Here is a 16,912-nt window from a genome sequence, read left to right as displayed (position 1 = left end):
CAAAGTGGCAATAAGTACATACTTATCAATAGCTACTTTAAATGTCAAGGGACTAAAAGCTCCAATCAAAAGACATAGGCTGAACAGATAAAACAGCAAGACCTGTATATATACTGCATACAAGAGACACACTTCAGACCTAAGACACTCACAAACTGAAAGTGAAGGGATGGAAAAAATACTCTGGGCAAATGGAAATGAAAAGAAAGCTGGGGTAGCAATACTTATATCAGACAAAATAGACTTTAAAGCAAAAACTGTAATAAGAGACAAAGAAGGGCATTACATAACGATAAAGAGAACAATCCAATAAGAGGACATAACATTTGTAAATAGTTTTGTACTCAACATAGGAGCACCTAATATATAAAGCAATTATTAACAGACATAAAAGGAGAAATTGAGAGAGGGAGTCAAGATGGCGGCATAGGCAGACTCTGAACTCAGCTCCTCCCGTGGACACAGCCAATTTACAACTACTCGTGGAAAAATTACCCCTGAGACAGAACTGAAAACTGGATAAGAGGAACTCCTGCAACAACGGACAATCCTAACTGGGGTAGAAGAGGCAGAGACTCCCTTCCGGAGAGGAAAAACGCTGCCTTCACAAGCCGCCAGCTTCACGGCCGCCGGGAGCAGCTCACAGGTGTCCCGGAAGGAGAAGAGCGAGACAAGGGGGCAGAGAATCTATTTCAAGAAATAATAGATGAAAACTTCCCTAACCTAAGGAAGGAAACAGACATCCAGGTACAGGAAGCACAGAGAGCCCCAAACAAGATAAACCCAAAGAGGCCCACACCAAGACACATCATAATCAAAATGTCCAGAATCAAAGATAAAGAGAGAATCCTAAAAGCCACAAGAGAATGTCAAGTTACATACAAAGGAAACCCCATAAGGCTATCAGCTGACTTCTCAGCAGAAACCTTACAGGCTAGAAGAGAATGGCACGATATATTTAAAGTGCTAAAAGGAAAAAACTTACAGCCAAGAATACTCTACCCAGCAAGGTTATCGTTCAAAATGGAAGGAGAGATCAAAATTTTCCCAGATAAGCAAAAATTAAAGGAGTTTGTCACCAAGAAACCAGTGCTACAAGAAATGTTAAAGGGACTGTTTTAAGGGGAAAAGAGAAGACCACAAATAGGAAAAATTATCTATTTCCATGGTTAGAACGTAATGGTACAAATGCACAAAAAAGAGGTTAGATATGATATCAAAAACATAAAAGGGCCGGCCCTGTGGCTTGGTGGTTAAGTGCGCGCGCTGCGATGCTGGTGGCCCGGGTTCGGATCCCGGGTGCGCATCGAGGCACCACTTCTCCGTTTATCCTGAGGCCGAGTCCCACATACAGCAACTAGAAGGATGTGCAGCTACGACACACAACTATCCACTGGGGCTTTGGGGGGAAAAAATAAAATAAAATAAAATCTAAAAAAAAAAAAAAAAAAACATAAAAGGAGGGAGGAGGGGAGTTAAAGAGTACAGCTTTCAGACAGAGGTCAAACTAAAGTGACCATCAATTCTGTATAGAAGAAGTAAGGAACAGAGAAGGACTACCAAAACACTGAGAAAAAAAAAAAAAGTTAAAAAATGGCAGTAAGTACATACTTATCAATAGCTACTTTAAACGTCAGTGGACTACATGCTCCAATTAAAAGGCATAGGGTGGCTGACTGGATAAAAAAACAAGACCCATATATATGCTGCATACAAGAGACACACTTCAGACCTAAAGACACTCACAAACTGAAAGTGAAGGGATGGAAAAAGATACTCCACGCAAATGGCAATGAAAAGAAAGCTGGGGTAGCAGTACTCATATCAGACAAAATAGACTTTAAAACAAAAACTGTAAAAAGAAACAAAGAAGGGCATTACATAATGATCAAGGGAACAATCCAACAAGAGGATATAACACTTGTAAATATCTACGCACCCAATGTAGGTGCACCTAAATATATAAAGCAATTATTAACAGACATAAAAACAGAAATAGACAGTAACACAATAATAGTAGGGGACTTTAACACTCCACTTACACCAACGGATAGATCATCCAAACAGAAGATCAATAAGGAAACATTTGCCTTAAACGACACACTAGAACAGATGGACCTAGCAGATATATACAGAGCATTCCATCCAAAAACCGAAGAATACACGTTCTTTTCAAATGCACATGGAACATTCTCCAGGATTGATCACATATTAGGCCACAAAACAAGTCTCCATAAATTTAAGAAGATTGAAATAATACCAAGCATCTTTTCTGACCACAACGGTATGAAACTAGAAATCAACTATAGGAAGAAAATCAGAAAAGCCACAAATACATGGACATTAAACAAAATGCTACTGAACAACGACTGGGTTAACGAAGAAATCAAAGAAGAAATCAAAAAATACCTGGAGACAAATGAAAATGAAAATACGACATGCCAGAATTTATGGGATACAGCAAAAGCGGTTCTAAGAGGGAAGTTTATAGCGATACAGGCCTATCTCAACAAAAAAGAAAAATCTCAAATAAACAATCTAACAATGCACCTAAAGGAACTGGAAAAAGAAGAACAAACCAAGCCCAAAATCAGTAGAAGAAGGGAAATAATAAAAATCAGAGCAGAAATTAATGAAATAGAGACCAAAAAAACAATAGAAAAATTAATAAAACTTCTTTGAAAAGATCAACAAAATTGACAAACCTTTAGCTAGATTCACCCAGAAAAAAAGAGAGAAGGCACAAATAAGTAAAATCAGAAATGAAAGAGGAGAGGTTACAACAGACACCTCAGAAATAGAAAAGATTATAAGAGAATACTATGAAAAGCTATATGCCAACCAATTCGACAATCTGGAAGAAATGGATAAATTCTTAGAATCATACAACCTTCCAAAACTGGATCAAGAAGAAGTAGAGAATTTGAATAGACCAATCACCAGTAAGGAGATCGAAACAGTAATCCAAAACCTCCCCAAAAATAAAAGTCCAGGACCAGACGGCTTCCCTTGTGAATTCTACCAAACATTCAAAGAAGACTTAATACCTATCCTTCTCAAACTCTTCCAAAAAATTGAGGAGGAGGGGAAGCTCCCTAACTCATTCTATGAAGCTGACATTACCCTGATACCAAAACCAGACAAGGACAACACAAAAAAAGAAAATTACAGGCCAATATCACTGATGAACATCAATGCGAAAATCCTCAACAAAATACTAGCAAATCGCATACAACAATATGTTAAAAAGATTATACACCATGATCAAGTGGGATTTATTCCAGGTATGCAGGGGTGGTTTAACATTCGCAAATCAATCAACGTAATACACCACATTAATAAAATGAAGAACAAAAATCACATGATCGTCTCAATAGATGCAGAGAAAGCATTTGACAAGATCCAGCATCCATTTATGATAAAAACTCTGAATAACATGGGTATAGAAGGAAAGTACCTCAACATAATAAAGACCATATATGAGAAACCCACAGCTAATATCATCCTCAGTGGTGAAAAACTGAAAGCTATCCCTCTAAGAACAGGAACCAGACAAGGATGCCCACTGTCACCACTCCTATTTAACATAGTACTGGAAGTCCTAGCCAGAGCAATCAGGCAAGAGAAAGAAATAAAAGGGATCCAAATTGGAAAGGAAGAAGTGAAACTGTCACTATTTGCAGATGACATGATTTAATATATAGAAAACCCTAAAGAATCCACCAGAAAACTTTTAGAAGTAATAAACGAATATGGTAAAGTTGCAGGATACATAATCAACATACAAAAATCAGTTGCATTTCTGTACACTAACAACGAAGTAGCAGAAAGAGCAATTAAGAATACCATCCCATTTACAATTGCAAGAAAAAGAATAAAATACCTAGGAATAAACTTAACCAAAGAGGTGAAAGATCTGTACACCGAAAACTATAAAACATTTCTGAAAGAAATTGAAGAAGACACAAAGAAATGGAAAGATATTCCGTGCTCTTGGATTGGAAGAATTAACATAGTTAAGATGTCCATACTTCCTAAAGCCATCTATAGATTCAATGCAATCCCTATCAAAGTTCCAACAACATTTTTCACAGAAATAGAACAAAGAATCCTAAAATTTATATGGAACAACAAAAGACCCCGAATAGCTAAAGGAATCCTGAGAAAAAAGAACAAAGCTGGAGGTATCACACTCCCTGATTTCAAAATATACTACAAAGCTTTAGTAACCAAAACAGCATGGTACTGGCACAAAAACAGACACACAGATCAATGGAATAGAATCGAAAGCCCAGAAATAAACCCACACATCTATGGACAGCTAATCTTTGACAAAGGAGCCAAGAACATACAATGGGGAAAAGAAAGTCTCTTCAACAAATGGTGTTGGGAAAACTGGATAGCCACATGCAAAAAAATGAAAGTAGACCCTTACCTTACACCATGCACAAAAATTAACTGCAAATGGATTAAAGACTTGAATGTAAGACCTGAAACTATGAAACTTCTAGAAGAAAACATAGGCAGTACGCTCTTTGACATCGGTCTTAGCAACATGTTTTCAAACACCATGTCTGACCAGGAAAGAGAAACAATAGAAAAAATAAACAAATGGGACTACATCAAACTAAAAAGCTTCTGCACAGCAAAGGAAACCATCAACAAAACAAAAAGACAACCTAATAATTGGGAGAAGATATTTGCAAACCATACATCTGATAAGGGCTTAATCTCCAAAATATATAAAGAACTCATGCATCTCAACAACAAAAAAACTAACAACCCAATTAAAAAATGGGCAAAAGACCTGAACAGACATTTCTCCAAAGAAGATATACAGATGGCCAACAGACACATGAAAAGATGTTCAAAATCACTAACTATCAGGGAAATGCAAATCAAAACTACAATGAGATATCACCTCACGCCCGTCAGAATGGCTATAATTAACAAGACAGGAAACAACATATGTTGGAGAGGATGTGGAGAGAAGGGAAATCTCATACACTGCTGGTGGGAGTGCAAACTGGTGCAGCCACTATGGAAAACAGTATGGAGATTCCTCAAAAAATCAAGGATAGAACTACCATATGATCCAGCTATTCCACTGTTGGGTATTTATCCAAAGAACTTGAAAACACCAATTTGCAAAGGTACATGCACGCCTGTGTTCATTGCAGCGTTATTCACAATAGCCAAGACTTGGAAGCAACCTAAGTGCCCATCACGGGACGAATGGATAAAGAAGATGTGGTATGTATACACAATGGAATACTACTCAGCCATAAGAAACGATGAAATCCAGCCATTTGTGACAACATGGATGGACATTGAGGGTATAATGCAAAGTGAAATAAGTCAGAGGGAGAAGGTCAAATACCATATGATTTCCTTCATTAAGTAGTAGATAATAACAACAATAAACAAACACATAGGGACAGAGATTGGATTGGTGGTTACCAGAGGGGAAGGGGGGAGGGAGGAGGGTGAAAGGGATAATTCGGTACATGTGTGTGGTGATGGGTTGTAATTAGTATTTTGGTGGTGAACATGATGTAATCTATGCAGAAATAGAAGTACAATGATGTACAACTGAAATTTTTACAATGTTATAAACCAATGTTACTGCAATAAACAAAAAATTAAAAAAAAAAAATAAAGTTCATTCTTCCTTATACTTCTGTGTGCTGAAATACAAATAAAAAATCCAGAAAACTCAAAAAAAAAAAAAAAAAGGAGAAATTGAAAGTAACACAATAATACTAGGGGGGACTTCACTACTCCACTTACATCAATGTATACGTCATCCAAACAGAAGATCAATAAGGAAACACTGGCCGTAAATGACACATTAGACCAGAGGGACTTAGTAGATACATATAGAATATTCCATCCAAAAACTGCAGAATACATTCTTTTCAAATGCACATGTAACATTCTCCAGGATAAATCACATTTTAGGGCACAAAACAAGTCTCAATAAATATAAGAAGATTGAAATAACACCAAGCATCTTTTCTGACCACAATGGTATGAAACAAGATCATCTGCAAGAAGAAAACTGGAAAAGCCATAAAAATGTGGAGATTAAACAAAATACTACTGAACATCTATTGGGTCAATGAAGAAATCAAAAGAGAAATCCAAAAATTCCTAGAGACAAATGAAAATGAAAATATGACATGCCAAAATTTACGAGATGCAGCAAAAGCGGTACTAAGAGGGAAATTTATAGCAATACAGGCCTACCTCAAAAAACGAGAAAAATCTCAAATAAACTATCTAACAATACACCTAACGGAACAGGAAAAAGAAGAACAACAAAGCCCAAAATCAGGAGAAGGAAGGAAATAATAAAAATGGGAGCAGAAATAAATGAAATAGAGACGAAAAAATCAATAGAAAAAATCAAGGAAACAAAGAGCTTGTTCTTTGAAAAGATAAAAAAATTTACAAACCTTTAGCTAGACTAACCAAGAAAAAAAGGGAGTAGGCTCAGATAAATAGTATCAGAAATGAAAGAGAAGAAATCACAATGGACACCTCAGAAATATAAAGGATTATAAGAGGATACTAGAAAAAGCTATACACCTACAAATTGGATAATCTAGAAGAAATGGATAAATTCTTAGAATCATACAACCTTCCAAAACTGAGTCAAGAAGAAATAGAGAATACAAATAGACCAATCACTAGTAAGTAGATTGAAACAGTAATCAGAAACCTCCCCCACAACAAAAGCCCAGGACCAGACAGCTTCCTTGGTGAATTCTATGAAACATTCAAAGAAGACTTAATACCTATCCTTCTCAGACTCTTCCAAAATATTGAAGAGGAGGGGAAGCTTCCTAACTCATTCTACGAGGCCAACATTACCATGATATCAAAACCAGACAAGGACAACACAAAAAAATAAAATTACAGGCCAATATCACTGATGAACGTGGATGCAAAAGTCCTCAACAAAATACTGGCAAATCGAATACAATGATACGTTAAAAGGATCATAAACCATGATCAAGTGGGATATATTCCAGGGATGCAAGGATGGTTCAACATCTGCTAACCAATCAACATGATACACCACATTAACAAAACAGAATAAAAATCACATGATCATGTAATAGGTGCAGAAAAACATTCAACAAGATACAGCATCCATTTATGATAAAAACTCTGAATAAAATGGGTATAGAAGGAAAGTACCTCAACATAGTAAAGGCCATATATGACAAACCCACAGCTAACATCATACTCAATGGTGAAAAACTGAAAGCTATTCCTCTGAGAACAGAAATAAGACAAAGATGCCCACTTTTGCCACTCTTATTTAACAAAGTAATAGGAAGTCCTAGCCAGAGCAATCAGAAAAGAAAGAGAAATAAAAGGGATCTAAATTGGAAAGGAAGAAGTAAAACTGTCACTATTTGCAGATGACATGATTTTATATATAGAAAACTCTAACAAATTCACCAAAAAACTACTAGAAATAATTAATGAATACAGTAAAGTTGCAGGGTACAAAATCAACATGCAAAAGTAACTTGCATTCCTATACACTAACAACAAAATAGCAAAAGGAGAAGTTAAGAATACCATCCCATTTATAATCACAACAAAAAGAAAATACCTAGGAATAAATTTAACCGAAGAGGTGAAATACCTGAACACTGAAAACTATAAAACATCGTTGAAAGAAATCGAAGAAGACACAAAAAAATGGAAAGATATTCCGTGCTCTTGGATTGGAAGAATTAACATAGTTAAAATGTCCATACATCCGGGGCTGGCCCCGTGGCTTAGCGGTTAAGTGCGCACGCTCTGCTACTGGCGGCCCGGGTTCAGATCCCGGGCACGCACTGACGCACCGCTTCTCGGGCCATGCTGAGGCCGCGTCCCATGTACAGCAAGTAGAAGGATGTGCAACTATGACATACAACTATGTACTGAGGCTTAAGGGAAAAAAAATGAGGAGGATTGGCAATAGATGTTAGCTCAGAGCTAGTCTTCCTCAGCAAAAAAAAAAAAAAAAATGTCCATACATCCTAAAGCAATCTACAGATTCAGTGCAATCCTTTTCAAAGTTCCAATGACATTTTTCACAGAAATAGAACAAAGAATCCTAAAATTTATATGGAATAACAAAAGACCCAGAGTGGCCAATGGAATCCTGAGAAAAAAGAACAAAGCTGGAGGTATCACACTCCCTGATTTCAAAATATACTACAAAGCTACAGTAACCAAAACAGCATGGTACTGGCACAAAAACAGACACACAGATCAATGGAATAGAATCGAAAGCCCAGAAATAAACCCACACATCTGTGGACAGCTAATTTTTGACAAGGGAGCCAAGAACATACAGTGGAGAAAGGAATGTCTTTCCACTAAATGTTGTTGGGAAAACTGGACAGCCACATGGAAAAGAATGAAAGTAGACCATTGTCTTTGCTAATTTTGGCCACTTTAATGGATGTCTCTTTGTGAGAGATTTTCTCCCTCTATGCTCTGTCAGCTCTTCACCACCCGTTGTGGCACTTTATATTTAAATTTATAGTTTCACTAGACTCTAAATAGCCTCATTGCTTTTTAGCCAGCCTTTTTCATTGCCTCTCTCTCTTTCCTACAAATATAGCTGATCTGGGTCATTTGGATCATATCAGTCGTCTTTTTGGTAATTGAAATGAGTACACTTGCCCTAAATCATTCTTATACTTTTCAATATACTCTACTGATTGGCTCCTTTGTGTAAATCCCTCATATTTCATTTGCATCCTCATTTGGACTGTTTTATCAAATATAACTTTTATAGCAAAATATCACCCCCCAATACTTCCCCACATGTATTAATGAATCTTACAAAATATTTTATTTTTTGGATTATTTTTCCCACAGTATTCTTTTTAGGAAAGAAATTATCTTCTCAACACTACAATGCTAAATATTTTAGTAACTTCTCACTACCAATTTTTCTGTTATATTGTAATATTCTGATTAGCAATTTAGTTTTCACCATCCCATAAACTTCATAGCCAAATTTTATTCTAAGTTGAATAAATTCATTAATTCAATACATACTGAACTTTTTCTTTTACTAAATTAGGCATTCAAATTATTTCTTTTGTTTTACTGTCCATATTTCAAAACTTTAAAATGAAAAGATGATAAGTGACATATTGGAAGATTATTATAATAGCAACGATTACTGTAAGAGTTCACTTACTTAGTTGTACAGCCTTCAAACAGCCCAGTTTTGATGAAATATGGGCAAACGATGGTGGTTTTAATTTTAGTTTTCTTTTGTACTTTTAATTCAAGGTAGAGAGACTCTGCAAAGCCAAAAGCTGCGAATTTGCTTGCACAATAATCTGAAACAAAGTGAAGGGCTGTTAGAAATAGAATTTGACAAGCTAATTTTTGGAATTATTTTAAAAATTAAAATTCCCTCCCCTTTCTCTGGCCTATCGTTGGGGACAAAGCATCACTGTTAAAGTAATTTTTGTGGCTACTCTACTGCTATATCTCCATACTGTATATCCAACAAGACGGAAATTATTTCAATTTCTCTTAACCCAAGAAGACTAATGAGCGAATGGGCACATTCTTCTCTTTGTTTTTCTTTTTTGTAAATTTTATTTTATTTTTTCCCCAAAGCCCCAGTAGATAGTTGTATGTCATAGATGCACATCCTTCTAGTTACTGTACATGGGATGCGGCCTCAGCATGGCCAGAGGAGCAGTGCGTCGGTGCGTGCCCGGGATCCGAACCTGGGCCACCAGCAGCGGAGTGCGTGCACTTAACCGCTAAGCCACGGAGCCGGCCCTTCTCTTTGTTTTTCAGAAAGAAGAGACTATCTCCTGTTATCATTGCCATTTTAAGGAGGGAAATGGAAAGGAATGCCAGCATTATAAATTGAGCCAGATGTTCCAGAGATTTTCCCTTGGCTCAGGAAGAGTTCTCTGTACGTTGGAAGGGTCCTAATTTCTGGGTGCTGTGGACTGGGGAATACAAAGGTACATGGGGAAGCGAAGTACCCACCTGATAGTCCATTAATACCAGCGACTCCTGCTGCACTTGAAATACAGACTAGGTGACCATGGTTAGCTTTAATCATGGCAGGAAGGAAGGCCTTGTAAGTCTAGAAGATATAAATACACTGTGTCAATATTTCATTCATCTTTATTGCTCAATAAGTATTTGATGACTTTACAGATTCATTTAATATTTCTCTATCACTTATAACGTGTTAAATCCTGTGGCGGTACAGAATAGTCACTGGTACCATGTAGTCACTGTTCTCAAGGATCTTAAAATTTACTGTGTGTTAATCTATAAGCGATATTATTTGACTTGTTTTTCCTTTTAAGTAAACTAGAGTAATTGACTTAAATCAACACTTTACATTTATAGTTTGCTAAAAAACTTAAAACCTAGTTTTTCCAGTATGCTGAGCTCTTTCATGTAGTGTTCAGCATTTTGTGTTAAAATTTAATCGCATTCACCTTGCTGGCTTTACCGTAAACAAGATTCCCTCTCACTCTAATGGATCGGCAGAATGGGAAAACCTGCTCCAGGAAAGGGGAATTTCAATGCGAAGGAAACACGCTGGAAAATAAAGTGCTTTGGAATTTGCTATATCATAATTTAGATATATTCTTAGCTATTTTGGCAAAATTCACTCATTCATCCTCAAGCAAGATATTAATTCAGTGTTCTAAGTCTCCATGCCATGAAAAAGTCCCAGTTCCCTTACCTCTGCACTTCTTAGCTTTTCTCAGGAAACTTTTCCATTCTTTCTTCCCCCAACACTGGACTTTTTTATCTAACCTCTGTTCAGAAATAATTATCCAAAACTTGAAATAAGGCAAAGAGATGATTCCGTGACTTGCAACATGCTAGAGCATTTTTTAATAATGTTGCCTGAGGTTTGTCTAACTCTCTTGGCAATATAACTTTGACTGATAATTATTAGGACCCAGATGTTTTACAATCCTGTAACATTAGAAGTTAACATGTAGAAAACTAATAGATGTCATTTTTTTTTTTCTTTTGGTCTAGTAGAAAAGATAATCCCAGAGGTAGGAGTTTAGAGATCGTATTTCAGCATTCTTTTTCATTGACTGTATAAATTCAAATTCCTCATATTATCAATTTATCAGCTGTGTTATTCTGCTGGTTCTCCCATAAATGAGTTAAATAAAACCTTGACAGACAATGCTCACCATCTATTTCTATAAGATTTACGATTTTGACAATGTCAGAATTCTGTATTGAGTCTTAGGGAGTCTGTGAGATGAGCTTACCCACAAGGCCCAGTAGAGCAGAGAGCAGCTACTGGATCAAAGAATGTCAGCTTTGCTTCCAAGATCTTTTGGGTCTCGCTAACCTTGTTCCAGAACTGATGAGTTGATTGGTGAGACATTGCTTAGATGCAGACAGTTGGCCTCTTTTGACATTTCATGTCCAAGTGGGGTGGCGTTTTATATGTCTGTCTCTTGTGGTTATGATATCTTTGTTTTTCAAATATAAAAGTTAAAAAATGCTGTTGCATCAGTCAGTCATAACTACAGGCTAGTTGGAAATGGCAAGAGCTGGTTATTGTCTTTCAACACAAGTATGTGAAGAATCTGGCAGGGTCCCAGAGGGCATCTCCAGGGTGACCCTCTGGTAGACTTCATGGAATTTAGGTGCTGGACGCCTGGGTATGGAGGTCCATCACTATGGATGTCTGCAAGTTTGTAAAGTTTTCAGGAAGGTGAAGCCAAGTAATGGAGTTGAAAGTGTGTCGGTGTTGTTTTGATAAGGAATTCCACAGGTCGAGGTAGCAAAACTCCCCAGATGAAAGGGAAAGTAGTGGCCTATGGCATAGCAGTCTGTCATATGGCTGAACGCTGAAGGAATTTAAAATATGATCAGGGTAAGCCGTTATCTACTCACAGGGAGCTAACCACTTGCAGGGGTTCAGTTTAGTTCATTTTTCTCCACAAGGGTTTTTGTTTTTGTTTTCAAATGTATCTGTATGGGTATTTGCTACCAGTTTTCTGTGTTTCCAATTGAGGAAGGTTTTCCTTCACAGAGGGAAAGGGACTAAGTATTTCAAGGATCTGTTTGTGTTTGTAGCACTATGTATCAGTGGAGGGCTTTTTCGGGACATTCTAGAAGATGAATTTATCACAGAAACCATCATTTGTTCCCACTATATAGATGTCCACCGTTAAAGGGAAGAAAAAGGAATGCAAATAAGTGTTGAGTGAACAATTAGTCGTCAAAAATGTATTAATGAAACTTGTAAAGAATTTTTAACCAGGCAACTCAGAGAATTATATGTGGATCCAGGTTTACACATTACTCATAATCAAGGGAAATCTGTGAACTAATGAAACTCGTTTGAAAAACAGCTGTATCTGTTTTTCCCTGATTTTATCATGTGTGGGATGTAATGCAAACAAGGATCAGATTTGCTTGATTTTATTTTATTGCATTTGATTTAAGACTTGGTTTTTCTTATGGAAAATCCTCATTAATGAACTTAAATTTTTTCACCCTGATTATGGATCAGATAAGTTATTGTTTCCACGAAGTATTTCGGGTTATGAAGAATACAAATATTTGTGTTCAGTTAAATTGAATTACAACAAATGATGACATTATTGTAAAGAAAAGGATTGGTGTTTTTGAACTTCTGACAGTTTTTGCAATTGTTTGGACTTAGTCACTCCAGTTGTACTGTCTTTGACAACTTTTTGATGTCATCTTTTTGACAACCTTTTAATATCACCAGTGGTTGTATTACTCTGTAGTGTCAACGTAAATGACTTGAAGACTTTAGGATAATATTAAGTTGGGTAAATTTATAAGAAATCTTTGGTTAGCCATAAAATTTTAAAAGAAATTAAAATTCATAGAGCAAAGGTATGGAGTCACTAGCCCAGTTTTGGCTAGTTTTTTGTTTTTGTAAAGCTTGAATTGAGAAGGTGAGTTCTGTGTGGCATATACCTTATCTTCTAATATTATAATAAAGGTAATTATATTTTAAAGTTATGGTTAAAAATGATATTGTTATATAGCTAAATAAATTTTATATGTTTAAGATTATACATGTATAAAAGGCATATTAAAGTTAACAAGCAAAATAAATGTATGTATGATAAAGGTAAAGGACCTGGTAGCCTAAAATTGGCCCTAGAATATTCAGTCTGCTGTAAAGGAGGTATTAAAAGGCTATTTTTTAGCTTTGTGTAATCTGCCCAGAGAGTGGAGATTCCTATCTGGTCAGAATCCTCTGAGCCCTTTAGCTAACTTTTGTTGTGCTATTGAATTGTTAAAACAAAGAACAAAAATTTGTCACATCTGAGAGCTCTTAAGTTCCTTATTAATTATGCTGTTACCTTCTGTTAGGTTTGTTTAAAAAAAAACTGTATTGTCACTCTAGCTATTAAGATATCAATACAACTATTCACCTATGTTTTTGTTTAGAGAAATAAAACTGTGGAGATGTTACTGCATTCAGAGTCATCTTTGGCACTTTGTAGGTGACCAAAGCACTCAAGGCCTGTTCCTGTAGCTGAAATCCATGACAGAGAATCAGCAGCAACAGGTATGCTAGGAACCATGAGGTATATTTGGTATGCCCCACATTTCTTCATTAGCTTAGCCCTATTTTAGGATCTGCCCTGAGGAAATGTGGGGGAAAGCTGTCAAGTCAAAGAGAGAAACAACCTTTCCCGAGTAAATTTATGAATACAAAGATGTTTCATCAACAATTGTACACTTGTGAGGATGGAGAGAAGGGCTCTAAGGATTTGTCAGTGCTCTCACTGTAATAATTAACCAAATCTGTATGAAATAGTTTTGTATTACACCCCAATAGAGGTTTGTACTTTCTCCAATTGAGAAGAAATAAATTAATCAGATCCATTCAGTTTTGTCATCAACAGGAAGTTTCCAGGCTCCCTTCATCTTGCCTGAAGGCTGTGGTGCTACAAGCCAGAAATTTCATCTTGAGGAAGACGCAGTACAGCAGGACACACTAAAAGCTGCACTGGAAAGGCCTGCACCTAGGAGTCGACCGTTGATGCAGGCTTCTCAGTGTGAGCTGACATTGCCACTGTGAGGTGACCCTTGAAGGCCACACCAGGGGCTGAATCAGGTCCCTAGGGCCTTTTTAGTCCCGAAGCAGCTGACAATAGGAAAGCAGACTCTGACCAAGACCCAGCAAAACAGAAATAATTAGATAGGGCTGGGTTATGGAATCAATGAGGGAAATTTAAATGTGGTCAATGATCTATGTTCTGATGGGCATATGAAATCCTTTTCCTTTCTTCTTGATCTATTTCCAATCCTCAGTTAAGGAACCTATACTTATGCAAGCTGCAATGAAACTCTTTTTGAAATGTATCTCATTCAACCATTACCTTCAGAATTCTGGAAAAATATCTTATGGGGAATCTTAGTGTAGATTATAAACTAATAAGTCCTCAGAGGAACCTGAGGATGATAATTCTAGTTCTGAACCTGATTTCAGATGAATGTCTTCATAATGGCTTAAGCTTAGACAAATATATAGAATGAAATTTATTTATTCTAACCACCGTATATCCATAAACAATCAAGCCATTTTATAGATAATGTGAAAGATATTAATTGCCCTTGTCCACAAACCTACTTAGGGCAGTAGGCAGATTCTACAGTCATGTGTCACCTAACATCGGGGATAGATTTTGGGAAATGCGTCATTAGGTGATTTCCTCGTTGTGCAAACATCATAGAGTGTACTTACACAAACCCGGATGGTGTAGCCTACTACACACCTAGGCTATATGGTACTAATCTTATGGGACCACTGTCGTATATGTGAGCTGTAGTTGACTGAAACGTCGTTATGTGGCACATGACTGTATTACAATGACGGGTACTGTGATCCCTCCTCTTTCATGGCCGTGTACTTATTCTCATAGGTCCAGTAAGAGCCAGGTGTTTTTGTTCCCAGGATATAATTGAAGAGGTTGATAGTGCAACCAGAGCACAGATGTGTCCTATTTAAGAATAAATTTCTTTTAATCATGTATGACAAGCTCACTTTTTAGGGGTAACATATGTGGTTCCCATGCCTACCAAGCTGCCTTCTCAGGAAGGTGGACTGATACCTGTTCTGTGGCTCACAGGTCCCCTCCCAGCCTTACAGGTATTAAGGAAGGTCATTTCCTGGCAGGCCAGGAACCTTGGGGAGATTGAGGGGCCTCAAGAGAAAGGAAATCTGTCATAATTAAAAATACTATGGGCAAAACTTGGTGGAGACATTTCTTGGTTTTGGCTCCCTAGCCTTGGAATATGTGACCTAATAAGAGCAGTAAAAAATGAAAAAAAACTTTGGAGGCCAGCCCAGTGGCGTGGTGGTTAGGTTCCTGCACTCTGCTTCGGTGGCCCAGGGTTCACAGGTTCAGATCGTGGGTGCGGACCTACGCACCACTTATCAAGCCATGCTGTGGCGGCGTCCCATGTAAAATAGAGGAAGATGGGCAACGGATGTTAGCCCAGGGCCAATCTTCCTCAGCAAAAAGAGGAGGATTGGCAACAGATGTTAGCTCAGGGCTAATCTTCCTCACTAAATAAATAAATAAATAAAAAATAAACTTTGGAATTTTATAGAGGTGAATGAAGATTCCTTCAGATAGAAGTTGATTCTCTGGTTGTGGGTTGCTCAGCATCATCTTTCTCAAGATTTGATGATGTTCAACAAGAGGATTATGTGTGTTTATTAATATCTTTTACTGTAACTATGTAAATGAATCAAGCCAAACAGAATAAAACACACAATATGAATGTACAAGTTCAGAGACTACATGAGACCTGAAGGATGAGAAGGAGCCACTGTGTGAGAGTCAGGAGAAAGGATATTCTTATCAGAGAGCTGGCCTCCTACAGGAAAGAACCCGATGTGCTCTGGGGTCTTATCAGGATCCTTGGAGTACAGAAAGTGAACAGAAAGTAGAAAAAATGAGAGACGGGCGACAGATGAAAGAGGATATTGCCACATCACGTAGGGGCTTACAGGCTGTGATGCATAACTGTATGTTATTCTAAGTGCATTTGGAATCCTCTGAACGTTTTTGAGTAGGGGAGTGAGATGATTTGGTTAATGTATTTAAAGATCGCTTTGTTCCTGTCTGAAGACAGGTTAGAAGGCATCAGGGTTGAGGAGGGAAGGCCCTGTTGAGCTGCTGGTGAGAGGTAATAATGGCTTGGACCCAGGGCTGGCAGCAGAGAAGGAGAGAAATGATTGCACTTGAGTGTGTTTTGTAGGGAGAGCCAAGGGTATTGGTCTTAAGGGAAAGAGAGTAGTCGAGTTTAGTCAAGAGGCTTCTAGATTAGTGGTGTGATTAGAAATGGGCGCACCATAGCTCTGTTTGCCAAGATGATATTTCCTTTTCCCCAGGGAGGTTTGGGGTGGGGTGGGGTTGGAGAGGGAAAGAAATCAGTGATATTTGCAAATGTTTATGGAATATCTATTGTATGTTAAGCACTGTGCTAGGTGCTCACTAAATATTGGTTGAAAAAGGTTTGTTGGGCTCCATTGGGGGTTCTCATTGGCTTTCCAGTGACCAACAAAGAAAATCAAGGAAATAGTTCCAAGGGCCTCTGGGAGTGGGTTTAGGAGCATTGGGTAGAAAGGAGGAGCCTGGGACACCTAAAGCAAACCCATTCCAAGGCCCTATCCTTGGAGCCACAGAAGACTGAGGCCCTGCCTCCCTCCCTTCCTCGTGGCTCCTGAGGCCCTGGTTCAAGCCACTTGTGCCTCCTGCATGCCCCATCACTGCTGGTACCTGTTAATTCCATTATAGCTTCAAGTTTAAGCCCTCTTGGTGGAAACTCCCATGGTAACTCAAGTCTCCTTCAGCCTGCTATCTATTTT

The 16,912-nt window shown here is 37.6% G+C and overlaps 2 protein-coding genes across 2 annotated transcripts in view; one reads left to right on the top strand and one right to left on the bottom strand.

Moving 5' to 3' along the window:
* Window positions 1-16,426, top strand: part of LOC147913051 (uncharacterized) — a 56,562-nt gene extending 40,136 nt beyond the window's left edge. Inside the window, exon 3 of the transcript XR_015549254.1 lies at window positions 13,477-16,426. The gene's annotated coding sequence lies outside the window, so the exon portion shown is untranslated. The remainder of the gene's footprint in view (window positions 1-13,476) is intronic.
* LOC101404996 (short-chain dehydrogenase/reductase family 16C member 6-like) overlaps window positions 1-16,912 on the bottom strand; it is a 42,951-nt gene that overhangs the window by 20,197 nt on the left and 5,842 nt on the right. Inside the window, exons 3-4 of the mRNA XM_004435758.3 lie at window positions 10,039-10,138; window positions 9,224-9,368 (exon numbers count right to left, since the gene is read on the bottom strand). Coding sequence (XP_004435815.1) covers window positions 9,224-9,368; window positions 10,039-10,138 — 245 coding nt within the window. The remainder of the gene's footprint in view (window positions 1-9,223; window positions 9,369-10,038; window positions 10,139-16,912) is intronic.

The sequence above is a fragment of the Ceratotherium simum genome, chromosome 31, assembly GCF_057802395.1.
Source record: "Ceratotherium simum simum isolate JZ-2026a chromosome 31, ASM5780239v1, whole genome shotgun sequence".
Taxonomy (NCBI): Eukaryota; Metazoa; Chordata; class Mammalia; order Perissodactyla; family Rhinocerotidae; genus Ceratotherium; species Ceratotherium simum.
Note: the sequence above shows the minus strand (reverse complement) of the source record. Positions and strands in the feature narration are given on the sequence as shown.